Source organism: Sabethes cyaneus, chromosome 3 (genome assembly GCF_943734655.1).
Source record: "Sabethes cyaneus chromosome 3, idSabCyanKW18_F2, whole genome shotgun sequence".
NCBI classification, from domain to species: Eukaryota; Metazoa; Arthropoda; class Insecta; order Diptera; family Culicidae; genus Sabethes; species Sabethes cyaneus.
The window spans coordinates 8,860,800-8,886,484 of NC_071355.1; the positions used below are offsets into that span (position 1 = coordinate 8,860,800).

At 45.2% G+C, this 25,685-nt stretch overlaps 2 protein-coding genes across 3 annotated transcripts; one reads left to right on the plus strand and one right to left on the minus strand.

Moving 5' to 3' along the window:
• The first annotated feature begins 8,706 nt into the window (after positions 1 to 8,706).
• Positions 8,707 to 11,427, plus strand: LOC128741179 (nucleosome assembly protein 1-like 4). Of its 2 annotated transcripts, none has more exons than XM_053836796.1 (3): positions 8,707 to 8,975; positions 9,394 to 10,113; positions 10,178 to 11,427. In XM_053836796.1, exons 2-3 carry the CDS (start codon positions 9,420 to 9,422, stop codon positions 10,666 to 10,668), a joined length of 1,185 nt encoding a protein of 394 aa, XP_053692771.1. In that variant the 5' UTR covers positions 8,707 to 8,975; positions 9,394 to 9,419; the 3' UTR covers positions 10,669 to 11,427. The 2 variants fall into 2 exon arrangements, with proteins under 2 accessions (XP_053692771.1, XP_053692772.1); XM_053836797.1 differs by having other exon boundaries at positions 8,707 to 8,884.
• An 11,876-nt stretch (positions 11,428 to 23,303) lies between these two features.
• Positions 23,304 to 25,134, minus strand: LOC128739255 (uncharacterized). Its single transcript, XM_053834732.1, has 3 exons — positions 24,476 to 25,134; positions 24,158 to 24,410; positions 23,304 to 23,894 (listed from the first exon to the last, which is right to left on the minus strand). Exons 1-3 carry the CDS (start codon positions 25,132 to 25,134, stop codon positions 23,304 to 23,306), a joined length of 1,503 nt encoding a protein of 500 aa, XP_053690707.1.
• Positions 25,135 to 25,685: the final 551 nt, after the last annotated feature.

Sequence of the window (25,685 nt, forward strand, 5' to 3'; positions counted from 1 at the left end):
TTTTATGAACAATAACTTCTGCAAATTTGAATAATTGAGTTCTTGATATTTGTCGTGGAGTGTCCCTATTGAACACCAGTACGGTGCTCCCCAACAAAGGTTTCCTGTAACGGTCTCAATCTAGGCTATATATTAGGCCACAACCGCCAAAAGAAGGATAGAGATCGGGAAGGGCTAATGAGATGTGCAAGTTCTATGAGAAGGTAAACCAATCTCGTGAAGGATACTCACCGAAGCCTGATATATATAGAGAGTAGGAGGGAAACCTAGTCGTAAACGAGCGCGAGGACCGACTCCCGGCAGAACTCCGCGGCATCACGTTGGTCAACGCCGCCTGCAACTCTTCCAGATTTTGTTGCGTCGTCTATTCGCAGTAGCAAGAGAATTCGGAAGGCAGTATCAGGCGGGTTTTATGGGGGTTCGTGGTACTACAGATCAAATTTCCACTCCGACAAATTCTCCAGAAATCTCGCGAGTACAACGTGCCCACTGCCCACGCATCATATTTTCGTGGATTACGAGTCCCTTCGAATCGTTCAAAGGGCAAGGGAATGGACTGTCCTGTATTTTATTCAACATCGTTATTGCAGGCGTGATCTGGCGAGCGGGCATCGAAACGAGAAGAACGATCTTCAGCATCAGTAACCAACTCCTAGCCTTCGCAGAAGACTTCATTACTAGAAACCTTCGGAGGGGGAGGCAATGTACGCTAGACTAAAAACGGAGGCTAAGTAGGAGAATTGGGTTAACAATCAGTGCGCCGAAAACCAAATATGTGGTAGAAAGAGGCCCCAGAAAACACAACTTGCGCTTCACCCGGACAAGATGGCGATGAACTGATGGAAGTGGTTGATGAGTTCATATATTCGGGATCTCTGTTCACCGCCGACAATAATACGAATAATGAGATTAAATGACGCGTTCAAGCTGGATGTCGATCCTATTTATCCCTTCGCATGACTTCGACCAAAGCAAGAAGCATCACCGCGGCACAAAGCTGACGATGTACAAAACGATAATCAAACCTCTAGTAGTAGTCCTCTGGTAGTAACTTTGCTTACGGAGAACATACGTGCACTTGCCGTATTTAAACGAAGTGTGTTGTGGGCGTTGCGGTGTTGGGAGAGGCGTTGGCGTATGAGCTACGAATTGTAAGCACTACTTGGACAGATTCCCGTCGTACACCTGGTGAAAGTTGGGAAACTAAGATATACGACTATGTAGTGAAATCCGTTCTCTCCAAGAACCTCATCGGCACCCAGGATCGTGTACACCCAACTTGCGTGTGTCGAGACGCTCAACGAATTGACGACGTCGACGAGTAGCCCAGGACCGGCTACAGTGGAGAGCAGTTCTTGATGCGGCAACAGCCACCATTATTAGGCCCTAGAACCAATGCGAAAGAAATTTGATTTGATAATGGACTTCAAATTGAACTTGATATCTGATTTGAAATTGCGTATGAAATTGTTCTTGAACTTGAAGTTGGACTCAGAAGCATATGAGGACATTGGATTTAAAATTAGACTTGAAAATGAACTTGAATTAGACCGTAAATTTAACTTAAAACAGGAATGGATTTAAAATTGCACACCGAACTAGATTTGAAATTGCTCTTGAAAGTGAAATCATTTTGACCCTATTTACTCGTCTCAGAGAGAGTGGTTGATTAAATTAAAAAAAGGGTCTTTTGGGTTATACGAATTGTTTTGTTCTATATACTTCTTACAGATAAGGTAGGACGCGTGCCCCAGCTTAGGTACGCTTACGCCACATGACATGCCTCATTTGTTCATTGATTTCAACATCGCACATGGGTGATGTTAAGTCAGACCTACAGAAACTATCCAGCTTTTTACGAGCCATAATGGCGGATGTGTTCGTAATATTTGAACGACATTTCAGTAATACATCGCATGTTTTCTTTTAATTTCACCGATAACGTGTGGAAACAAAACGTGTGATGTATTACTTAAATGTCAAAAATGCCGTTCAAATATTACGAATACATCCGCCATTATGCTTACTTTACTTTACTTTAGTGGCAACGGCCCGTTACCGATACTGCGCCGAACAAATTATGGTCCTCCAGTACCGTCGGTCCTGGGTTGCCGTTCTCCAATCCCCACGAACACCAGCTGAACGTGCATCGTCTTCGACCACCATTTTACTACCAAGTATGGATCGCAGAATTTTACGCTCAAAAACCCCAAGCACTCGCCGATCAGCTTCCTTTAGCGTCCATGATTCGTGTCCGTAAAGGGCCCCCGGGAGAATTAGTGTTCTGTAGAGCGCCAGTTTTGTGCGAATTAGCAAACTACGGGACTTCAACTGGCTACGTAATCCGTAGAAAGCCCGATTCAAGGCTTACATCGTTGTCACATGTCACGAGTGTAGCAAGGTATATAAATTCCTCCACTACTTCATATCGTTCCTCATCTAACTCCACCTCGGGGCACCAACACCACTTGGGCTCCCACATTCCCTACCAGAAACCTTGTACTTCGTTTTGGCGGTGTTAATGGTAAGTCCTAATTTCGCCGTTTCCCTTTTAAAGGGCCTGAAGGCCTCTTCCACTGCTCTACCCAGGTAACCAATAAGCATTACCATAAGCAGTAAATCAATCGCTTATTAGCATATCTGGCGCTTTATACAGCAGGCTACTGTATATTAGCTTTTTAAGTGCTTAGGTGTTGTAAATTGGGACGCAAAATTCTGCTTAATCTTCTTGTCGGTAATCAGCTGGTAATAAGCATTGTCAGCATTATAAAAGGGTTAGCAATAAAGTAGCCGCATATTTTGCCAAAGTAGCATTTAAGTAGCAATTAAGATGACTTAAATGTTTATTGGCTTGCATGTAAGTAGCATTGGTAATGCTTATTGGTTACCTGGGTACGGTTGATTCCGATGATATCGACGTCATCCGCAAAACCAAGAAGCATGCGATATTTCGTGATGATAGTTCCGTTCCTTTCCACGTTTGCCCTTTGTAATGCACCTTCCAAGGCAATGTTGAATAGCAGGTTAGAGAGTGCATCCCCTTGCTTCAGTCCATCCAACGTCACGAAAGCAGCTGAGGTCCCACCCAGTATTCTAACGCATGATTTGGATCCGTCCAGCGTCGCACGAATTAGCGTAACTAGTTTTGTCGGAAAACCATGTTCTAGCATTATCTGCCACAGCTCATTTAGTTTAACTGAATCATACGCCACTTTAAAGTCCACAAACAGAGGGTGTGTCTGCAAGTTGTACTCCCGGAACTTGTCCAGCAACTGACGCAGGGTAAACATCTGATCCGTCGTGGAGCGACCCTTACGAAAACCAGCTTGGCACTCGTCGACGAAGGATTCCGCTAACGGTCTCAATCTGCAGAACAGGATACGGGAAAGCACCTTGTAGGCAGAATTGAGCAATGTAATTCCTCGATAGTTTTTACACTCCAGTCAATGTCCCTTTTTGAAAATTGGGCAAATGAGGCCATCCAACCACTCCTCCGATATTTCTTCTTCCTCCCAGATCCTGACAATGATCCGGTGGATTGCTTCGTACAGTCGCTCGCTCCCCGCTTTTAGAAGTTCAGCCGTCCCGTCCTTCCCAGCAGCCTTACCGTTTTTCAGCTCACTGATTGCCTTTTTAACCTCCTCCTGTGTTGGTGGCTCCACAGCTTGACCATCGCTTACAATACCTATCCTGTCCCTGCTGATCTCCGCTTTTACCTCTCTATTCAACAGTGTCTGAAAGTGCTCCTTCCACCTGGCTGCTACCGCCGTTTTGTCGGTAAGCACATTGCCAGCACTATCATTGCACATCACAGGCGTGGCAAAATTCCTGCATCTCACCGTTTTATAGAAACTCCGTGTGTCGTTGCTGGCGTATCGCTCCTCTGCGCCGGCGAGCACGTGCTCCTCGTATTCGCGTTTCTTTAGACGATGGATTCTTTTTTCCGCAGCCCTAGTCTCTCACTATCTCTCTGTTTTGACGCGTTGCCGCAGTGAGCATGCGACTCCTGGCCTGGTTCTTTTCATCTGTCACTCTCTGGCATTCGGCATCAAACCAGCTGTTACGCTGTCTTCCACGCGTCGTGCCTATACCACCTCTCTCGCAGCTGTTTCGATGGCACCATGGATGTTCCTCCACAGCCCATTTATATCTTCTTCTACCTGCTGTTCTGCGATTCGTTGATCAAAATTTCTGGCTCCACTGCTACGCCGTCTACCGTTAACCGCTGGATGTTGAAACGTAGCGTCCTCTCAGTGCGAGCCTTCGCCGTGTTCGATAGCCTTGCGCGAATCTTACTCACTACGAGGTAGTGGTCAGAGTCAATAATCCGCCATTATGGCTCGTATAAAAGGCTGGATAGTCTCTGTAGTCAGACCGAACCAAGTTGCAAAATTTCCATCGATGCAATCCACTACTGTGCAAGAGTTTCGGGTGAGCTGTCGGACCTATTCTTATCTTGCAGTGGACTGCGACAAGGAGACGGTCTTTCCGGCCAGCTTTTCATAGTTGCATTTAGAAGATACTAATAAAAGATGAAAGTTGTTAGTACACTCAACCCCCGCTAATATGAAAAACACCACGTTCAAATTAGGCGAATTCATTTGTAATCTGAATATTTGGTAACTCTATTTATTTTCACATACGCGCAAAGTGCGCACCCTGTATACTTGTTGTTTTGATTTGACGAAAACAAACGTTTTGAAAGCATGTCGAATGTGTGCGAAATCTAAACATCCAGATTGTAGAAGAATAAATTGGCTCGACAGTTTCAACTAAAATGGTCTAAGTGCTGGAGAGAGATAAGTTGCATATGAGCTATATTGCCAAAGCTGTTGAGCAAGAGGAAACGTATTATGTTTTCTTGCTTTTTTTCAATTTGCCCGGTCAACTTAATCGTCAACTGAGTATGACGCTTGATCAGTTTTTAATGTGAACGCATTCATACCAACGGGGTTCAGATTAAAAATGTTCAGATTAAGGAAGGTCATTCCAGCGGGGGTACATGGTAGTCGTTTGTATAGTCAGTTTAACACCCTTAAGCAACCTTAAAGTAGTTTGATAGCTGTGAGTCTAATAAAAATTTCTACTGGTTTATAAATCTGTCGCTTTGCCGTCCTTAAGCGGCCATAAGGTGGTGTGATGTTTATGGCTGTTCTAGAATGGATTGTTTAGCAGAAAGACTTGCTGTTAAGCTTGTTTATCAGCTTTTGGGAGAGAGCTGATTTGAAGACCTTTAAGTAGCTCAAACATCACTTGTTGTAACACTATTTTAGTGCTTACAGTTTATGCAGCTTTAGATTGCTTCAAACCAGCCAATACAGTCAACTTTCGCTAATTGCACTAAGCTCTTAGCCCGTTTAGTGAAAGACTTTCGTTAATTGGGCTGAGATGTCAAAACCGAGGGATATATCGATTGTTTTTGTCGAAATCGTCGCAGAAAGGTTTATAAAAATATACGCTTATATTAAATACAGAATCAAAGTGGAACCTAATCTTTTCATTGTTGAAATTTAGTTCTAGATTGCTTAACAAGTAAATAGCTGAATTTCATGCTACAATGTTAATATATATTGGCTTTTTTAACTGTTTCACCGTGATGCTAAAAAAAGGAGGCTCAAGTTCATAAGGGATCGGAAAACGATATGATGCAATTGTGTTCCATTCAATTAATTTTAATATTTTCTATATAAATTATTTTCAACACTTGAATGAACTATATTCAAGAGCCCCCGGAAGAAAAAATACGCTGTCAGAAATAACGTTTGACTTCGTTTTACATGGGCTATAGCCCAATTAACGGGAGCCCGATTAAAACGTAGCCCAGTTAAAGATAGCCCAACGAACGAAAGTTGACTGTATAAAGAGCCAAGCCAGCTGCCGTTGATTGACCAAACTCGTGACTTTAGTCATGACCTTGAAATGCGGTCAGGCATATACAGCCTGAATTCGTTAATTGGGCCACGACTGCACTCCAGCTGATTCGCTAATTGGGCCGACTGACAGTTGTTAGAAAATTCTAAACTCGAAAATTCCATACAATTTTGACATTCAAGTTGTCACATAGCCCAATTAGCGAACGCCCAATTAACGAACCGCCCAATTAACGAACCACCAATTAACGAAACTTTGCTGTATTAATATATTTTTTTCCGTCCCTTCATCAATTGTATCGTTTCAAAAAAAATATCAGCTGCCGTTGTTAATTTATGGGGTATTTTTGCTTTCAGTGTATCAGGTAGAAGGTAGACAATAATCTGTACATCTGGCATCCTTGGTGCTAACATCAAACGCCGCCAGCGGGGTGCTATCCGTATCTTAACGAACGGTGTTTGACCACGGGAATGACACTTCCAATACCAACCTGTACAAAAAAAACGTAGCCAACATAGAGCGGGCCCAAGCTGACAGCTTCATAGATGGGCTCAAGCTGACAACCGAGTCGGATGTGTAAATTGTTAAATTTTGTTAGTTTTAGTTTGATTTTAGCCAAGGTTTTAGCGTAACATGGCTAATGCCAGGCAGGCAATTGATGCGAAACAAAAGAAGCTGTGAAAATGGTTAGTTAAATTCGTTTTGTGAAATCGCTTTGCGTTTGCCGCCTTTTTCATGTGAGCAACGAAAATGTGACGTCATATCAGCCCCCTGTGTTTGACAGTCCACTTAACGAAGGGCGCTATTTCAAAAAATGCAAGAAATAGCGCCCGTCTGACAGGTAGATTTGCTGCCAACCTTTGTCGAGATGTGCTGAGATGTTGGCAACAAAAACATGGCACCCATCGCAAGCCCCTGAACGCCGCTGATCAACCGCGCGGTTTTTCTATCTCCCTCTGGTACGTATGTTAAATCGGAATGCATATCTGTATTCTTTAGCCATCCCGTTTTATCGTTGCCGGAGTTGCCGGTGACAAAACCGGTGATGCCAGATATGGGAATACCGGGGATACATTTAATTTTGGAGCAGAGCTGCCATAAATACAGATATTTGTGCATGCATGAATTTGGGACCCTACCGTTTTCTCCGGAGTATTTCTCGGAGAGATTCGGAGAGATTTCTGGCTCTACTAATGTTCCTGAATTTGAAAGTACTCCATAAAATATTTATTTTATTTAAAAGATTAGATCGAGAAAATTATTGTCAATTGCAAGGAAAATCGTACCATCCAAAGTGCGATGTTGCTCATAAAAGTGCTATTTTGCATTAAATCGTTTCGGTATCTTCGGCGCACTTTTTCGTTATCTTCCAAGCAATAAGTGCGCCGAAGAGACCGAAACGATTTAAGCCAAAATAGTACTTTTATGAGCGATATCGCACTTTGGATGGTACAATTTTCCTTGCAATTGACAATAAATAGTTTAATATTTTTTGAAACGATGGTTCTACAATTGATGAAGGGACGGTAAGGGAAAGAAATGAAAATTTTTTGGTGAAGGAGGGGAAGGGCGGAAAGGAAGAGGAGGGGGGTATTGGTAGCTATACTTGACAAGTAGTGATTTTGACTCCTACCTTTTGTCCAATGCTGGAAGGTGCCTGAGTCGAACCAAGCTGTAATCTGTGACTTTTCGGTTTTCGGATTTTGGGATTATAGGCAAACACTGACTTTGCAGAATATTTTTTTCGGCATTCTTGCAACATGCCCTGCCCATATCGTATCCGTCCAGCTTTAGTCACCTTTTAGAAGCTGCGTTCACCATAGAGCTGTGTGCGAGTTCATGGTTCATCGTCTGCCTCCATCTTCCGTCTTTCGTAAACTCCGACCACCTGCAGCGTCAGTGCTCGCAGGACCTCCTCGAGCATTGTCCATGCTTCGTGCCCGTAGAGAACAACCGGTCTAATAAGCCGTTCGAAATACAGAATAGGGGTGTTTCACCTGTAGACAATTTCGTTAATGTACCTTAAAAACCAACCCATCGGCAGGCAACCATGTTTTCGCCGCCTACATCTCTTGTGTGCGAAAATGAGATAGCATGTCAGCACTGCGTTTCACTCAACTGCCAGCAGTCTGATTTGGGCCCGCTGTCAAATTTTGAGCCCCGGACATGCTGTCGCTGACGTTTACTGCAGCTCGATATAGAGATGTCAATGGGGTGTTAAGAACATCGCTGTCGATCGATGGACGCGAATGACCATTAAATTAGGGTTAAAGCGTCTATAATAAACAAAAAAAAAATCGTCGTTGATCGTTACTATTGTTTAAGAGGGGGTCAGTTGGCCCCGGTTCCGCTGGCCAGCATCCAGCATGTACTTTGTTTTAGACGTACCGAATGGAATAAATTCTTTTTTAGTATTTGTCTTTAAGATGGAATTCGTGGTTTCTATTATTCTCCCGCCATCCTTACGAACAGCGAATGGCGCCATATACTGAACACTGGACTTGGCCTTAACGAACCAAAACACACAAAAAAAAAACAGCTTCTTGCAATGAACACTTTTTATTTAAAAAAGACATGTCTTCAAATAAAATACTTTTACTAAATAAATACTTTAACGGTTTGGAAAAATGGTATATGAGAAAAATGAAGATGCATTTCCCGCAAGTTTTCTGTATTTCGAACATTTCGAACATTACGCAAGCGTTTGAAAAAATCACCTGGCACCCCCGGACGTGGTGACAGTTTTCTACTTTGCGCGAGAAAGAAAACGAAAAAAAAAACGCCTGCTGCTGCTGTTTGACGAACGGAACGGGACGATCATCGGGCTCTTCTTTTGTGTTGCCGTGCCGTTCGGAAGTTTGCTCACTGTCTGTCTGGTTGGTCTGTCACTCGTATTTTTCTCACCCGTTGTTCGGTCGTGCGGGTTTTTTTCTTCTCAGCCGTGTTTTTGCTTCCGTAGACGGATTTGTGAACAGTTTTTCCTGCCAAACTGCTGCGCCCTTTTCCCTTCAAGGTAAGAAGGAAGTTCCGAACCTCGGCGCTGTCCCAGCGGTGCAGTTTAGTTAAGGTTTTCCCCCGAATTTCCATTGCGTCGAGTGCTGCAGGTAAGTCGCAAAATGGAGATCTCTACATGTGCTTTTTTTTTCGCGTGTGTTGGTCATTTTTCCTTCGCTTCCTGTGCCACTCGACCAGATTGCGTGATTGACGTTCTAATTGCGCCTTGGTTGGCTGGTAATTTCCTGGTGTTGTAAAAGACGGGAGCCGTTGAAAATGAAGGTGAAAATATACCCTTCGTCAAGTGGGGGTAAAATGGTAGACTTCGACTGGAACTGTGTCAAGCAGGCTGTCCAGGCGAATGAGAACATAACCTTGATTTGCTTGCGTATGTCATGGACATTAAATTGCTTGGAAAGAATTCTAAATGCGTCATTTGCTTGCTTGGAACTATGTCTAGTGTAGAATGCTGGAGAAAACTGGTAATTTGAAGTAATTATTTACTTTATTCGATTTTTTTTTCGGCAGCAATTTGTTCCTAAAATCAAAAACAAATGACCGGGACGGAAAATAACGCGGTGAAAGCGGTTGAATCCGCTTCGGATGGAGAGGATCAGGTGGTCGAGCTGCTGGACGATCCGGCCTACATGAGTTCGTCGTCACGCCGGATGATGATGAAGGAGGTGATAAAGGTTCTGCCGGATAATGTTCAACACCGGATCAACGCTCTGAAACACCTTCAGAAAAAATATCTGCACCTAGAATCCAAGTTCTTCGAAGAAGTGTATGCCCTGGAGTGCAAATACCAGGAACTGTACCAGCCGTTGGTTGATCGCCGGAAGGCAGTCATTACGGGTGAGTCGGAACTGGAGGACGGTGAAGCCGACTGGGAGGATGAAAGTGAGGACGAGGACAACGAGGTCGATACGATCGTTACGGAGCGCTTTAAACGGATGGCACTGAACTACAAGAATCAGCACTCAAAGATCATCAAGGAGGGCCAGGGCATCCCTGCCTTCTGGCTGACGGTGTTCAAGAACACCCAAACGATGGCCGACATGATCCAGCCTCACGATGAACCAGTACTGGAACATCTAACCAACGTTAACATCGTGTACAAGACCGATCCGATGAGCTACGTGCTGGAGTTCCACTTTTCGTCCAATCCGTATTTCAAAGATGCGGTGCTTACCAAGCAGTACTTCATGCGCTGCCAGGTCGACGAAGAGGATCCCTTCAGCTTCGAGGGTCAGTATGGTGTGAATAACTGACATATCATTAATTTCACGTAAACTTTATCTTCCCGCTACAGGTCCCGAGATCTACAAGTGCACCGGCTGCGCCATCCAGTGGAACCCGAGCAAGAACGTAACGGTAAAGACGATCAAAAAGCAGCAAAAGCACAAGCAGCGCGGTGTCATTCGCACTCTAACCAAGACGCTGCCGAACGATTCGTTCTTCAACTTCTTCAGCCCACCGGCAGTGCAAGATGACGAGAAGAATGTGGACGATGAAACGCAGATGCTACTGGCGTCAGACTTCGAGATCGGACACTTCCTGCGGGCCAGGATCATCCCGAAGGCCATCCTGTACTTCACCGGTGAGGTGGTCGACGAGGACGACGATGGTGAAGAGGAAGAGGAAGAAGAAGAGGAGGAGGAAGAGGAAGGAATGGAAGAGGAGGAAGGCGAGGAGGAAGAAGATGAAGACCGACCTCCGGCGCCCAAATCCCGGAAAGAACGTCGCGCTCCGGGATTTAAAAAGGATGAAAAACCGGTTCCTGCCGAGTGTCAACAGCAGTAGAGATAAAATACGCGCTAAACATGCAATATTCTGTTCATCATCCTATATTTTGAATATTTTGTTTAAGCTGTCTTCTGTAATCACACATACTCACCTACGCAAGCAAACACTCATTACGCACCTCAGTATATACGAGAGAATGCATGTTACAATAATGATAATATATTGAATATACACCACGGATTTACTCACTCGCCGCTCCAGGTCGGTCAGCTCGGTGGACACGCCAAAAGCATGAAGCGAACGATCAGCTCCGCTGCTGACGGAAAATGATTCCTAACTAATAAACGTTTTGGCAGGCGTTTCACTTTGGTTCTAAGATTTTCGCCGCGAAAAATCTCGAAAACGAAAAAACAATGCATATTAAAACCAACCCTAGCCAGCCTTATCATCATCTTATTGCTGTCGTCTTTGTTTCTGTCTCTAATATTGGCATCTCGATATTTTAAATTCCAACATTAAAATAGATGAAACGGTCTATTATGTTTCTTAGAATTATTATTATTTTCTAATAAAATTGTCATGAAACAACTTGCACTTGCCTGGTAGTTATTTCACCTCAATCTTTTTCCTCTTCTGTTTGTTGGTTTTCGGTTTTTATTTGGTCTGTTTTGCGCGAAACTTCAATCTCGTTCGGCGTCCTTTTGGAGACGATTTTAACTATAGTTATACAATTATTGAAAAGAAAAAAAATCTTGGAATTAAACCGAGAGCTAAAAAACACGCTTCATTGTTGAAAACAAACGTATTTAGAAGAAATGATAACATTTAATGGACATTGGACCTTACATTAATAAAAAAAAGTAATACCGAGCTGTTGTAGAAGGATTTTCAGAAGGAATTCCACATCCAATCATTGCCTATCCTTTGCCGTGCATGGAAAAATTGAACGACTTTCCTACCTAGTAGTTACATTTTCAACAAGTTATTTACGAAGTCGCTTATCCCTTTGTCCTGCTGCGGCATTCGGTGCCACTATTTGTGTCCTGTGATATTTTGGGTGGCGGGCGACAGGGCACTAACTGGTACTGGACGCAAAATAGCACAGCAGTAGCATTCCATTTCAATGGATTATTTTAATGAGCAGCCGTCATTCGGCGAGGACATTTTTCTTCAATTCTTGGCTAAGGCGCAATTGAGCTGTTTTTTTTTGCGAAAAAAAAGACTCAACTGCATAGCAGTGGCGGGCCATTCGAATTAAAATTGGACAAAAAGTTGTCTATCCACCGAGCCGGCGCTGCTAATGATGCTATCAACATATTTTTCTGCAGTTCTGGTGCTTTCTTCGCGAGCGAGAATGGCCCTATGTTACTTTGACACAGTTAATGAGGAAATTGATATTGAAAGCATTGACTGGAATTTCTATTTCTTGTATACTCAGCATATCAAGAATTCCTCTCCACTGTACTCGGTTCTGGGCTGGTCGTCACCAATTCGTTGAGCGTCTCGACACACGCAAAGTCCTAAGGCTATGATCCCGGATGGTAAATGGTTGAATAATGCGCTCCAGAACTATCACGAAGTTCCACAGCCTCTTATTTAGCAACTCCTATCTCTACCTCCTCGTGGTACCATCCGGGATACGCTCCTTAGTGGAAATCGGACAACCGGTGGAAACTAGGGTCGTATGCGGACAGAGAAGGGGGCACTCATGCGAAGGCTGAGTGTAAACTCTCCGCCTGCAAATGACGGATCTCGGTAGAAGCATGTTCGATGAACCTGAAAATACCGAGAACCTGAGCAGAGGGTCCAAAGCCCCCAAAGGAGGATGGTTTTAATAGCTATTATCCATGGCTAAAAGTAAAAACATGAATGGATAAACCCCTAATCCAAGGTGTCATGCGACCCGTGCCGAGGGATGAATGGTGGGGGGGGTTCTATAAATACTCAGCCTCAAACGGAGCCTGTGGAGTACCAGAGCGCCCTCCACAGTAATCAGCCCTTACCGCATCATGAGGGGCTCTGATGTGGCGGACTTTTCTTTCCCCTCAACTCGTGGGATTCTTATGGAAGACAAAATCAAAAATACAACAAGTGTGGATACGGTGGAAAACCCGTTCGCTAGAGGAGGCATCCAGCGTTCTCCACCAAGGGTGGAGAAGGATGCAACTAGGAGCGCTAGTGTGGGTGGCAAAGGCAGCGGTATGCCTACCACGCCGGACACAGCGATGAACGGCCCAGCGCTTATCAGGGCGATGGAGAAAAATAGAGACGCTGTACCTAAAGTGGTAGCAGCGTCACAGCAGCTCGAGGTAATAATCGAGTTTACGTCAGGTCGCGGCAATTTCTCCAAGGACCTGAAGCAGAGCTTGCTCATGCTTCGGAGAACCTTGAATGCAGCGACCAAAACGCACAACGACCTCGTGGCGCGTGTAGGAGAGGCTAAGAAGGTGACCGTGAAGGCGTCGAAGGCAGTACAAACGGACGCTTGCCCGTTGACGGAGTGTTGTAACGCGGCCCAGGAGGCTACGGAAAGCGCTACCAGCAGCGGTAAGGCATCCGCCAAGCGCCCGAGACAGTCCCCGGGGGATAGCACCCCTGGCGGACCGAAAAAACGCCTGATCGGTAAAAGCCCTCAGGCTAGCGGGTTGGCAGAGCTAACCGATGAACCAGCGGGAAGCTCCAAGACAGGTGGCCCGTGGACCGAGGTTAGGGCCAAGAGAAAAGGCGGAGGAGGCTCCAGTAAAAAAACTGCTCCACCTAAACCGGCAAGAAAGCGAGCGAAGAAGGGCGACGCTCTTATCCTGAAAACCGACGGGTCGAAATACTCGGAGGTTCTGAAGGCCATGAGAGGAGACGCCCTACTCAAGGATCTGGGCGCGGACGTACGGAGCATCCGCCGCTCACGCACGGGCGATATGATCCTCGAGTTAAAGAAGGACGCCACAAAGAAGAGTTCCGCATACAAGCCCATAGCGGAAGGAGTGCTCGGGGACGGAGTGAAGGTACGTGCTCTCACACCAGAAGTGACTCTCCAGCTTAAGAACCTGGACGAGATCACCGAAGTGCGTGAGGTCGTACAAGCTCTCAAAGAGCAAAGTGGAGTGGTGGTGGCAACCGAGGCGGTTCGCCTACGCAAGGGTCCGGCCGGGACCCAGGTAGCCACCATACGACTTCCGCTGATTGACGGAAACAAAGCCCTGAAAGCTGCTAGGCTAAAAGTGGGGTGGTCGGTATGCCCACTGAGCGTGTCCAAGCAGTCGGAAGCTTGCTTCCGGTGTTTCGAGCACGGACATAAAGCCTGGAACTGCAAGGGGCCAGATAGGAGCCAGTTGTGCAGGAGATGTGGCAGTGCTGGCCATAAAGCAAAGGACTGCGCGGAGCCTCCTAAGTGCCTGATCTGTACCGGTAAACGGGACGCAAAGCACGTAACGGGAGGTCCAAGGTGCCCGGCCGGTGTGCCGGCGACTAAGCCACGTTCATAGTGCAAGTGACACAACTCAACCTGAACCACTGCAGCACAGCTCAGCAGCTGTTACACCAAGCAGTTTCTGAGTCAGCAATGGACATTGCCATAGTCTCGGATCCATATCGCGTCCCTGCCGGAAACGGCAACTGGGTCTCGGATAGGTCTGCGACGGCGGCTATATGGACAACAAGCAGGTTCCCGGTTCAGGAGGTTGTGTCAACTGCAGACGAGGGATTTGCGGTTGCCAAAGTGGGTGGAGTGTTCTACTGCAGTTGTTATGCTCCGCCGAGTTGGTCTATCGAGCAGTTTACGCGGATGGTAGACCGAGTATCAGTTGTGCTGACTGGTTTAAGGCCGGTGGTTGTGGCGGGCGACTTTAACGCTTGGGCGGTAGAGTGGGGAAGTCGTCGCACGAACCATAGGGGTCGGATTCTGTTTGAAGCTCTGGCAAAGCTCAACGTAGATCTGGCCAACGTCGGCAACACAAGTACCTTCAGTAGGAACGGTGCGGAGTCTATCATCGACGTGACTTTCGGCAGTCCTGGTCTGATAGGAGACTGGCGGGTAGATAATGGCTACACTCACAGTGACCACCAGGCGGTCCGCTATGGTGTCGGTCAGATAACGAGGCGGCAGGCGGCGAGTAGGACCAACACTCCAACCACCCGTGGATGGAAGACATCATACTTCGATCCCGAAGTATTTGTGGAAGCGATCCGGAGAGAGTGCGGTGATCGCGGTATGCCCGATCCGAACGCTGATCATTTGGTTGAGGTACTGTCGCGAGCATGTGACGCTACCATGCCTAGGAAAGGTCGTCCTAGGTATGGCAGGTCACCGGCTTACTGGTGGACAGATGAAATTGCGGAACTCCGCGGAGCGTGCTTTCGTGCGAGGAGAATTATGCAAAGAGCTCGTTCGGATGAAAGCAGGGCTGAACGTCGAGTAGCACTTGTTGCTGCACGCGCAGCGCTTAAGAGCGGGATAAAAGCTAGTAAACGAGACTGCTTTGATAGGTTATGTGCTAGTGCCAATGCGAACCCGTGGGGTGATGCCTACAGAGTCGTAATGGCAAAGACCAAGGGTGTGATGGCGCCCGCTGAGCAATCGCCAGAGATGCTGGAGCGGATCATCGAGGGCCTCTTTCCGCGCCACGAGCCAAGGCCCTGGCCCCAGGCCGCTGAGTCGTCCCACGGCCGACGTTCCAGTATCTCAGACCATAGCGTAGGATGGTCGGCCTCCCAGCCGAACATCCAAAGTAACGTGGGCGACGGCGGTTTGGAGGTCGGGGAGGAAGTGACGGTTACGAACGAGGAACTCATTGATATCGCTAAATCCCTAAAGGTGAGCAAGGCACCGGGGCCAGACGGTATCCCGAATATGGCCATTAAAGCGGCTATTTTAGAGGCTCCCGAATTATTCGGGGCAGTAATGAATAGATGCCTGGAAACTGGCCACTTCCCGGACAGATGGAAGCGACAGAACCTGGTCCTATTGCCGAAGCCGGGAAAACCTCCGGGTGTCCCCTCGTCATATAGGCCGATCTGTCTACTCGATACTGCCGGTAAGGTGCTGGAGAGGGTTATCCTTAACAGACTCGTACAGTACACGGAGGGTACAAACGGTCTGTCAAGGAACCAATTCGGCTTCCGAAAAGGCAAATCTACGGTGGATGCCATCTTGTCTGTCACTAAGACAGCCGAGGTGGCAATCCAGCCCAAGAGGACAGGTATTCGTTATTGCGCAGTTGTCACGCTCGACGTGAGAAATGCGTTTAATAGCGCTAGCTGGGACTCCATAGCCAGCTCGCTTCGGAACGTCCAAGTGCCGGTGTCGCTGTACAGAATTCTGGAAAATTATTTCCAGAATCGTGTGCTATGCTACAACACGGAGGAGGGTCAGAAATGCGTTCCAATCACCTCAGGGGTTCCGCAAGGTTCCATACTGGGCCCGGTGTTGTGGAACGTCATGTATGACGAGGTGTTGAAGCTAAAGTTTCCGGTAGGGGTGGCGATTGTCGGCTTTGCGGACGATATCACCTTGGAAGTCTACGGTGAATCTATCAGAGAGGTTGAGTTGACGGCTGCCCACTCTATAAGCATTGTTGAAGATTGGATGCGATCCAGGAAACTGGACCTAGCGCATCATAAAACGGAGGTTATCGTGGTTAACAACCGCAAGTCGGTGCAGCAAGCAAATATCAGTGTCGGGGACTGCACTATTTCGTCAACGCGGTTCTTAAAACTCCTTGGAGTCATGGTCGACGACAAGCTCAAGTTCGGGAGCCACGTCGACTATGCCTGCAAGAAGGCTTCCACAGCTATTTCGGCATTGTCTCGTATGATGTCTAATAGCTCTGCGGTATATGGCAGCAAGCGAAGGCTTTTAGCCAACGTGGTCCAGTCCATACTCAGGTATGGCGGGCCGGTGTGGTCATCGGCGTTAGGTACCAAAAGCTATCTAGCCAAGCTGGAAAGCACCTATCGTCTCATGTGCTTAAGAGTGGCGAGTGCGTACCGCACAGTTTCACATGACGCAATCTGCGTCTTAGCGGGTATGATGCCTATTGGTATCATCATCAGCGAGGACGTAGAGTGCTTCAACCAACGTGGAACTAGAGGCATACGGAGTACCACAAGATCGGCCTCGATGATCACATGGCAGCGGGCATGGTCTGATTCCACAAAAGGCCGGTGGACACATAGACTTATCCCGGAACTATCCGGATGGGTCAACAGGCGTCATGGCGAAGTCAACTTCCACCTGACACAGATTCTGTCAGGGCATGGTTGTTTTAGACAGTATCTGCACAAATTTGGGCATGCGGAGTCCCCCGAGTGTCCCGAATGCGCGGACGTTGAGGAAACTGCAGAACATGCTTTCTTCATATGCCCTCGTTTCGAGGGCGTGAGAAGCAACATGATGGCAGTTAGCGGACAGGACACTACTCCGGATAACTTAGTCCAAAGGATGTGTTCTAGCTCGGACGTCTGGGGTGCGGTCAATGCGGCTGCTACCCAGATCGTACTTGAGCTACAAAACCGCTGGAAAGCCGATCAACGGCGAATAAACAGCCTAACTACCATAGTCCAGTAGTTATCTAAGAGCGTGCGTTAAGCACAATAGCCCCTCCCTGAAGTAATACCGATAAGGTGGTTCCAGGGGGGATTGAGGCTGGAGACTCGAGTAGGGTTTTAGTGGGTCTGGATCTTCACGATCTTCACGGGATACCAAACCCCACTCCCTGAGCTGTCTTCTCAGGTGTCTGATAGCAGATTTCCCTACCCGTTAAAAAAAAAAAAAAAAAAAAAAAAAAAAAAAAAAAGGCTATGATCCCCCTAGAAAAATTCACTAGTTACTCTCTTAAGTTCGTAGAGGACTACAGGCACAAAATTATTGGAGTAAGTGCTCCGTTTGAGCTTCGCTCAAAATTTTCGATTAATCGCAGTTGGGGTAGGTTGGGAAAGTTGCTGAACATCGGTACAATGTTAGGGTTACCATATCGATCCAACTAAAAATCAGGACATTTTTTACCCAAACATGCCGATGAAGATTTACTTACCTATACTTAAGTATTTTGCCGTCCTAAGACAATGCCTATTGAATAACGTTTCGCCAAATAACTGGGTTGTGGGCTACTGCTCTCCAATTCCTCGGAGTACCGAGTACTCTCCGCCAGATCTCGCTCCACTTGGTCTAACCACCTTGCTCGCTGCGCTCCTGGTCGTCTTCTTCCTACTGGCTTTGAGGCAAACACCATCTTTGCAAGGTAGTTATCCGGCATTCTTGCAACATGTCCTGCCCATCGTATCCGTCCAGCTTTAGCCACTTTTTAGATCCTGGGTTCGCCATAGAGCTGTGCAAGTTCACCGTTTGGTTGATGGTTCATCATTCATCCATGGTTGATCCTTCATCTCCATACTCCGTTTTCCTGTACGCCGCCGAAGATCGTTCTTAGTACTCGTATTCCGCAAACTCCGAGTTGTAACTGTAACGGGGTCGTAACTACCCAAGCAACCAAAAGTTCGGATTTCACTTAAGGAACGAACTCGGAAGTTCATATTTGGTTCGAATTTAGTTCCGCAGTGTAATAAGTAGACGAGTCGCGTGCTTACAACGTCAAGTTATTTTCTTTTATTGAACAACATCAAGATCGTGTGTATAAACAGGTGGTAATATTTCAGATGTATGTATGTATTGGTACAAGCTATCATAACATATCTCCCTTATTTCAATCAAATAATGAATTAGCGAGTTTTACGTACGATTAATTTTTTTTTTTTACTCTAAAATGTAATCATCGAATCTTTTTGGATATAGCACTTCTCTGCGAGGACGATCATGTCCAGTTGTCTGTGAATTTGCTGAATGTTCTTGGAAGTTGTCACTAGGCTCTGGACTTTTAGTGTTGTTGAATGAAGCACTTTTCTCTGCTGTCCCTGGTATCTCGATCCGTTTGAGGTGAGAAACATTTCGTTTATACTTTTGACCTTCCGCTGTTTCGACCGTTGCCATGTTGCTGTATCTGTCGATTACAGTAGCAGGAGTAGCCAGGAATGCGGGTGTTAGTTTGTTTTGCGGCTGCATATTCTTAACTAAAACTGCGTCGCCCACTTTTAGCGATGATTCCTGAGCTCCGACCCGTTTGTCCCTATACTCTTTAGCATGGTACTTTGCTGCCAAGTCTCGGTCTCTCATTTCGTCATCAAAAAGAAGTTCGTGCTGCATGTTCGGAATAAGATCTCTAAATCTTCGACCATACATTAGTGTAGCAGGTGGTATTCCGGTTATGCTGTGCGGAGTAAGCGAGTACATATACAAATATTCCTGTAGAGCATTTTCGAGATTTGATTCATTTTGTTGACTTATTTTCAACACCTTTAGTAGCGAACGATTTTGGCGTTCTACTTCCCCGTTCGCGCTAGGCCAGTACGGGGTTGTATGTGTAAGCTTTATGCCAAAATCCACACAGTAATCCTTAAGTTCCTGGCTTGAGAAATTCTTCGCGTTATCCGCTGTTAAAACAAATGGTAGGCCGGTACGAGTGAAAAGTTGCTTTAAAAACCTTATTACCTCCGTAGAAGTAGTACGTGTCATGAACTCTGCAATCACAAAACGACTGTATAAGTCAACAAGAACGAAAATATATTTACCGTTAGGAAGCGGTCCTAAGAAATCCATGCTTAAATGGACCCACGGAGCTGATGGTAATTCTTTGATGCGAAGCGGTTCGGGTTTGTTTTTCTGTCCCACCATCTGACAGTCGATGCAGTTTCGACAGAATTTTTCAACAGCGGCATCTACACCTGGCCACCAGACTGCTTCTCTTATTCTCCGTTTCATTTTTTCTTTCCCAGGATGACCAACGTGTGTAAGCTGTAATACCGTTTGATGGAGACTTTGCGGGATGACTATTTTGTTTTTGCGAAGCAAAACTTCGTTCGCAAAGCATAGTTCAGCGCTGAAAGGAGCGTATCCTTTTATTACATCTTCCCAGCTATCGTTATGTAGTGCTCGCCGAATCTTTTGTATAACTTGGTCTTCCTGCGAACTTCGAATTATTTCACTCATCGTTAGAGCAACTGGTTTATTAGTTTCCACAATTGAACACAAAATTTCTTCCGCTGCTTTGTCAAATGTTTTCACCGTGGTTTCACACAACCGTGAAAGGGGATCAGCGATGTTGATTTCACCAGGCACATACACAACTTTTTGCCGATACGCTTGCATCCGCAAAATCCATCGTTCCTGCCGAATATGTGCACCAAAGGCTTATGGTCAGTAAGTATGGTAAACTCCAATCCTCTTAAATACATGTCAAAATGCTCCGTTGCCCATACGATCGCCAAAGCTTCTTTGTCCAGTGTTGAATATTTTTTTTTCGTTTTACTCAAACTCTTACTAGCATAACATACTGGGCGTGTTACCGATTTAAACGTTTGCAGGAGTACCGCTCCTAGGCCGTTTTCGCTGGCGTCTGTTACAAGTGTTGTTTTATACTGAGGGTTGTAGAAGGCTAGATGTTGAGGATCTGTCAATGCTCGTTTGACTTCAGTAAATGCTCGTTTTGCTTCTTTCGACCATCGAAATTTAGTTCCTTTGGTTGTCATTGCACGAAGCGGTGCGGTAACTGTCGATAAGTTGGGAATGAATCGACCGACGTAATTCACCAAGCCCAGAAAACTTCGCAATTCGGTTGCGTTTTGAGGTCGGCGGAAACTTTGTATGGCACTCACTTTTTCTTCCGTTGGTAAAATTCCATTCTCCGATAGTGTATGTCCCATGAACACGACCGATCGCTTTCCGAATTCGCATTTTTCGTCATTTATTGTGAGCCCCTGCTCCTTCAGACGATTTAGCACAGCTTGCAAATTTATATCGTGTTCCTTCTGTGACGATCCATAGACCAGCATATCGTCAATAAATACCTTCACTCCTTTCAAACCTTTGAGGACTCGTTCGATGCATCTTTGGAAAACCTCTGCAGCTACGCTCATTCCAAACATCAGTCTTTTATAACGGTAATACGCATCTGGCGTTACGAAAGTTGTGATGTTACGAGAGTTCGGGGCAAGTTCTATCTGGTGGAAGGCTTTAACCAGATCTATCTTGCTGAAAACCTTGCATCCATTCAGATGAGGTACGATTTCGTCGAATGTTGGCAAAGGATGTTTCTGAGGGATAATCGCTTGGTTTACCTTCCTCATATCCACGCAAAGGCGCACGCTTTTACCCCCGTCTTTAGGTGTGACTACTAATGGCGATGCCCACGTTATGTTTAGCGGTGCAGGTTCGATGATGTCTTGCTCCAAAAGATCTGCTATCTTTCTGTCCACCATTTCCTTTAGCGGTATTGGTAATCGTCTACAAGCTTGTTGGATAGGTGTAATACTCCGGTCGACTTTGATCTCAACTTGCACATTCTTTAGTTTACCAATTGGCATTTCTTTGGCTTCAGAAACGTTGAAGACCTCGGCAGAGATTTTTAAAATTCCCAGTTCCATGGATGTTTGTCTACTGAGTAGATTCGCTCCTTTTCGAACGTCGACCACGCAGATTTCATGGTGTACTGTTTTCTTGCGTGTCGCAATATCCGCCTTCACAGTTTGGTATATTTCCAGCTTTCCGTCACCGTACACCCGCAACGACTTATTTGATTTTTCCTCCCGACTGACTACGCAACCTTGACTTTTTAACCACTTCCATGTTCTTTTGCTGATTACGTTAGCATGAGCTCCCGAGTCGATAACCCAGTCCATTTTCACACCTCCAACGAAACAAGTAACCTTGCCGGAGACCGAATTCACTGCGTAAACATTTTGAACATCATCATCCGAGGAGCTCTCAGTGTCACTTTCTGTAGACCGATTTCCTGTACTTTTTACCTGGCGTATCTGCTTCTTGGTTGAATTACCACCGGATGCTCGGTTAAATGACGCTTTCTGTTGCCTTTTTGTCTTACACATTTTCCTGAAATGCCCCATTAGGTTACATTTATCACAAACTTTGGATTTCGCAGGACACTTTCTGTCATTAGCGTAATGACCAACATTACCGCAGCGAAAGCACACTTCTCGGCCCGGTTTTCCGATTGCATTAACCATATTTTCTGCGACTGGCTTTTTCATTTCTTCCCGATTCTTTTTCACCGTTTCATAGGAGCGTCCTTCTTCCGCAATTGCCTGAACAGTCATCAGCCTTTTTTTTAAGATTGCTTCCCGTAAATCATCCAAATTGCATTTGTCAAATACTTGTTCAGTGATTCGGATTTCTAAAGCAGCCCCGTATTCGCAGAGCTTTCCTTGATCACGCAAACGCTGGATAAATTGTTCGATGTTTTCCTTCTCTTCCTGAGCCATTTGTCGGAACACAAATCTCTCGTACGGAATGTTCGATAGAGGAGCAAAATGAGCGTCAAGCAAATGAATCGCTTCGGTATATACGTTGGATCCTGCTGGTGGATTCGCGTCGTGCCCATCAATGTTGTAGAAAATATCCTGGACATCAGGTCCTGCATAGTGTAACAAATATGATCTCTTCCTTGAAGCGAGAGCTATACAGTTGACATCTAAGAACAATTCGAGGGATCGCTTCCATTTTGTCCAGCGTGTTACGATAGAAGTAGTGTCCGAAACGTCGAACGGTTTTAAGCTAGGCTTAGGTTCCATTTTTTCACGACTGCGGCGTAATAACTTTGTTATTTATAGGTTATGTACCGCCACTTCACCTGTCTCGTCCACCTGCGTTTATTTAGCGCGAACCGTTCCGAAATTCAACCAACTAATGCCTCTTATCCCTCCTTTATTCGTATTTAAACCGATTTACCACGAATTTAATCGAAAATCACCATTCTCGTCGCCAAAATGTAATAAGTAGACGAGTCGCGTGCTTACAACGTCAAGTTATTTTCTTTTATTGAACAACATCAAGATCGTGTGTATAAACAGGTGGTAATATTTCAGATGTATGTATGTATTGGTACAAGCTATCATAACACGCAGGACTTTCTTGCTGAACAACATGATACTACGTTTCCAAACCGAACTTGATTCTTAATAAAGTACTGTTAATATTTATAGCAGCTTAAAAGTTCATCATGCGACTTGAAAGTTCAGCATGCGACTTAAAAGTTTAGCATGCGACTTGAAGGTTCAATATGCGACTTGAAAGTTTAACATGCGATTTGAAAGTTTGAAATTGAAGCGAAACTTCGACGTAGACACTGAAACGGTGTTTTGATTGAATAGTAAAATTTATACTCCAGTTTTAAACCAAAGATGGATTTTTCTAAAACAATAAAAAGAAATGGTTTGTTCTATTATCATCGGAAAAAACTTTTATCCAAATGGCAAATGGAAAACAAAGCTGTAACTCAATCAGGTAATGAAAATTTGCTTGAAGTTACAAACATTTTTATATGCTGTCTTACAGAAAACCAATCAGCGACCCAGTATCAAAGGCCCATAAACGATCTGGTCAAAAGCGAAATTGAAATCGATGGGCCAAGGTATGAGCCTCCGTACGAAGAGGAAATACTCAAAGGTCTCGACAGCGACGCCGAGGATTATTGGACAAATTACGATGACTCATGACATGACTGGGCTGATCATTTCGTATTTGTTCCATTGATTCATACAATGATTAGTATTCAGAGTGTATTTTAAAAGAAAATAAATGTAGTTCAAACAAAACGAATTCAAGTTTATCAAAAAAATGTTGATAGTGGTTATTCGGTAGTATCCGATACCATGTCAGTATTATCTAATGCATCAGATGAATCGACGACCGAACCAGCATCTGACTCAGATCCAAAATCACTGCAACTGTTGTCCTGTTCATCAGTCCATGCTGCTTGTTGTCCGCTTGATGAAGCATCATTTGATCCAGTATATGGATCCTCCACAACTTGGCTCTGCGGTTTATTATCATGTTTTGGTCGATGCTCATCGGATGTAGCTTTATTCAGCCCAGGTGCAGATTCACCCTCGACCACTTCATTGTCAGCCTTCTTTTTTCTAACATGTTTGGTTCCTCGACGTTTACCTGTAGTGGTTAGTCGCTTAAGGGAGTTCTTAAGCTTCCTCATAAAAAATCTGGTCAGCTTCTGGTGGGTAACCACTTCCGAATCGTCACTCCCAATTTGTACAAAAAGCTGCAGCATATTACGGTTGGGCATGATCGCTACTTTTGGTCCCTTTCGGCTGGCTCCAGTCCAGGTGCATTTCGTTTGCATTTCTTTGCTGATCAACAGATCCAAAACGCGTAGCATGCGGTTATCTGCACAATCACCGCTATAATGTACACGCAGCCATTTGACCTAGAATGGATGAAATAGAATAAAGGTATAATTAATGAATCGAAGTATTGTCGAGTTGAAGAGAATATCCATAAACTAGTTCACTTTGATAAGCTGGTAACAGAAACTCTAAGGAAAGTCTACCTCTCCTCCTTAACAGTGGACTTGCGAACTTACTCGAGCAAAATATCTTGATTTATGTGAATACTCAAGTTTTTTTTTGCGTGGATATGCAAAAGGGGAGGCGGAGATAAAAATGATATAATTAATAAAGGTCAATTTACAATTTTCGATTTGTAGTCGTTATCCTCCAAGTTAAGCTCCAGATCAGCTAGCTCTTCCTCTCGTTCAATAGGTTTAAAACAAAATTCTAGATGTTCTTCAATCATCGTGCGGGAATTCTGCTTTCGGAGTGCATCAAGGATAAATTCATTTTGAATGGCGATGTCTGCTGTACGCTTCTCAAGAAGATCCAAGCGATGATTTACTCCCATCAATTCCTTCAAGATATCTTGCGATGTTATGTCCGTCAGCACACTTGGCTCGGGAATAGTTTCGTAAGTCACATACATGCAATCTTCATACAAGGTTGTGTGACATACTGAGCCGCTGACATATGCTTTTTAGTAGTAGCTGCCGGTGTTTCCAGCGGAGCGACTGGTGGCTGCATCGGAATGGCTTGTAATTGCAGCGGTGCGGCTGGTGCTTGCGGAGGAGTAACTGGTGCTTGCGGTAAAGCGAGTGGTGGTTGCATTGGTATGGGTTGTAACTGCAACGGTGCGGCAGTTGGCCGTAGTGGAGCAACTGGTGGTTCCAGCTTTGCAATTACTGGAGGTAGAGGCAGACCTGTACTATCCAGAATCAGCATGTTTTGAAAGCTCACAAGATTCTGGTTAACCTTTTTCTTACGTTGGCTGCTGGCTGCCCGCGCATCTGATGAGGACTCGCCGGATAGTTCCTCACATAAGCCCATCGCCTCATCGTAGGACCGGATGCCATTCCGCTTGATCGTACATTTATATTTTAGCCATGCTTTTTTGGGGGTGATGTTGGCATCCCGAAGCATTTTTTTCACATCTTGAACTCGTTGTGAATTGTGCCACAGCATAATGTTTCCGGATTTGGAGCTTCGGATCCATTTTTCTGGCACCGCCGAAAGCTCATTGTGGCCCCTTGCGTTCGTAGTCTCGACTACGGCAAACGGCATATCTGTAATCAATGAAGCTGTAATTAATTTTGCGTCAGTCAATATTGTTTGCATTATATATAATTACTAACCTGGATTTTGCGAAAAATCTTGCTGCAGAAAAAATTACCGCTTGCTGCTGCTGAAACATTCAAAACAAACTGGTGAACTGTCAAACGCAAGTTCACATAAAGCGTCGCGCGTATTTTTTTCGAACCATCCAGTTCGAAAAATGTCTCGCGCGTACTTTTTCTGAACTGTCACGTTCGGATGTAGTTTCGCGCGTACTATTTCAAAACTTTCACGTTCGGATGAAGTTTTGCGCGTACTGTTTCTGAACTTCAAGTTCAGATCATGACTTTCGAGTACAAAAGAAACTAGGGGCTGTCCTTGATGGCACAGTAAATGAGAAATCAGTACATCGAGTGAAATTTATGCAGATCTCATCTTTCAGCAATGGAGCAGTGGTATGTATCTAGGTTACCAAGAGGAGTACTCAAGTTCGAAACTCGGGGCGAGTTATGAAAATAAATTAATATTAATAAATAATCATTATTCTTCTGATCTAGGTTTTCGATCTAAGCTTATCATTAATAACCAAAACAAATGGTTTAGTTAAGGAAGAA

Bases quoted from the DNA above. Each gene is read 5' to 3' on its own strand.
- LOC128741179 (XM_053836796.1), top strand. From the start codon at position 9,420: ATGACCGGGACGGAAAATAACGCGGTGAAAGCGGTTGAATCCGCTTCG. The intron at 10,114-10,177 runs GTCAGTATGGTG...TTCCCGCTACAG, and splicing joins GGATCCCTTCAGCTTCGAGG to GTCCCGAGATCTACAAGTGC.
- LOC128739255 (XM_053834732.1), bottom strand. From the start codon at position 25,134: ATGCAAACAATATTGACTGACGCAAAATTAATTACAGCTTCATTGATT. The intron at 24,411-24,475 runs GTATGTCACACA...TCCCGAGCCAAG, and splicing joins AAGCATATGTCAGCGGCTCA to TGTGCTGACGGACATAACAT. The intron at 23,895-24,157 runs GTAAATTGACCT...CATCCATTCTAG, and splicing joins ACGACTACAAATCGAAAATT to GTCAAATGGCTGCGTGTACA.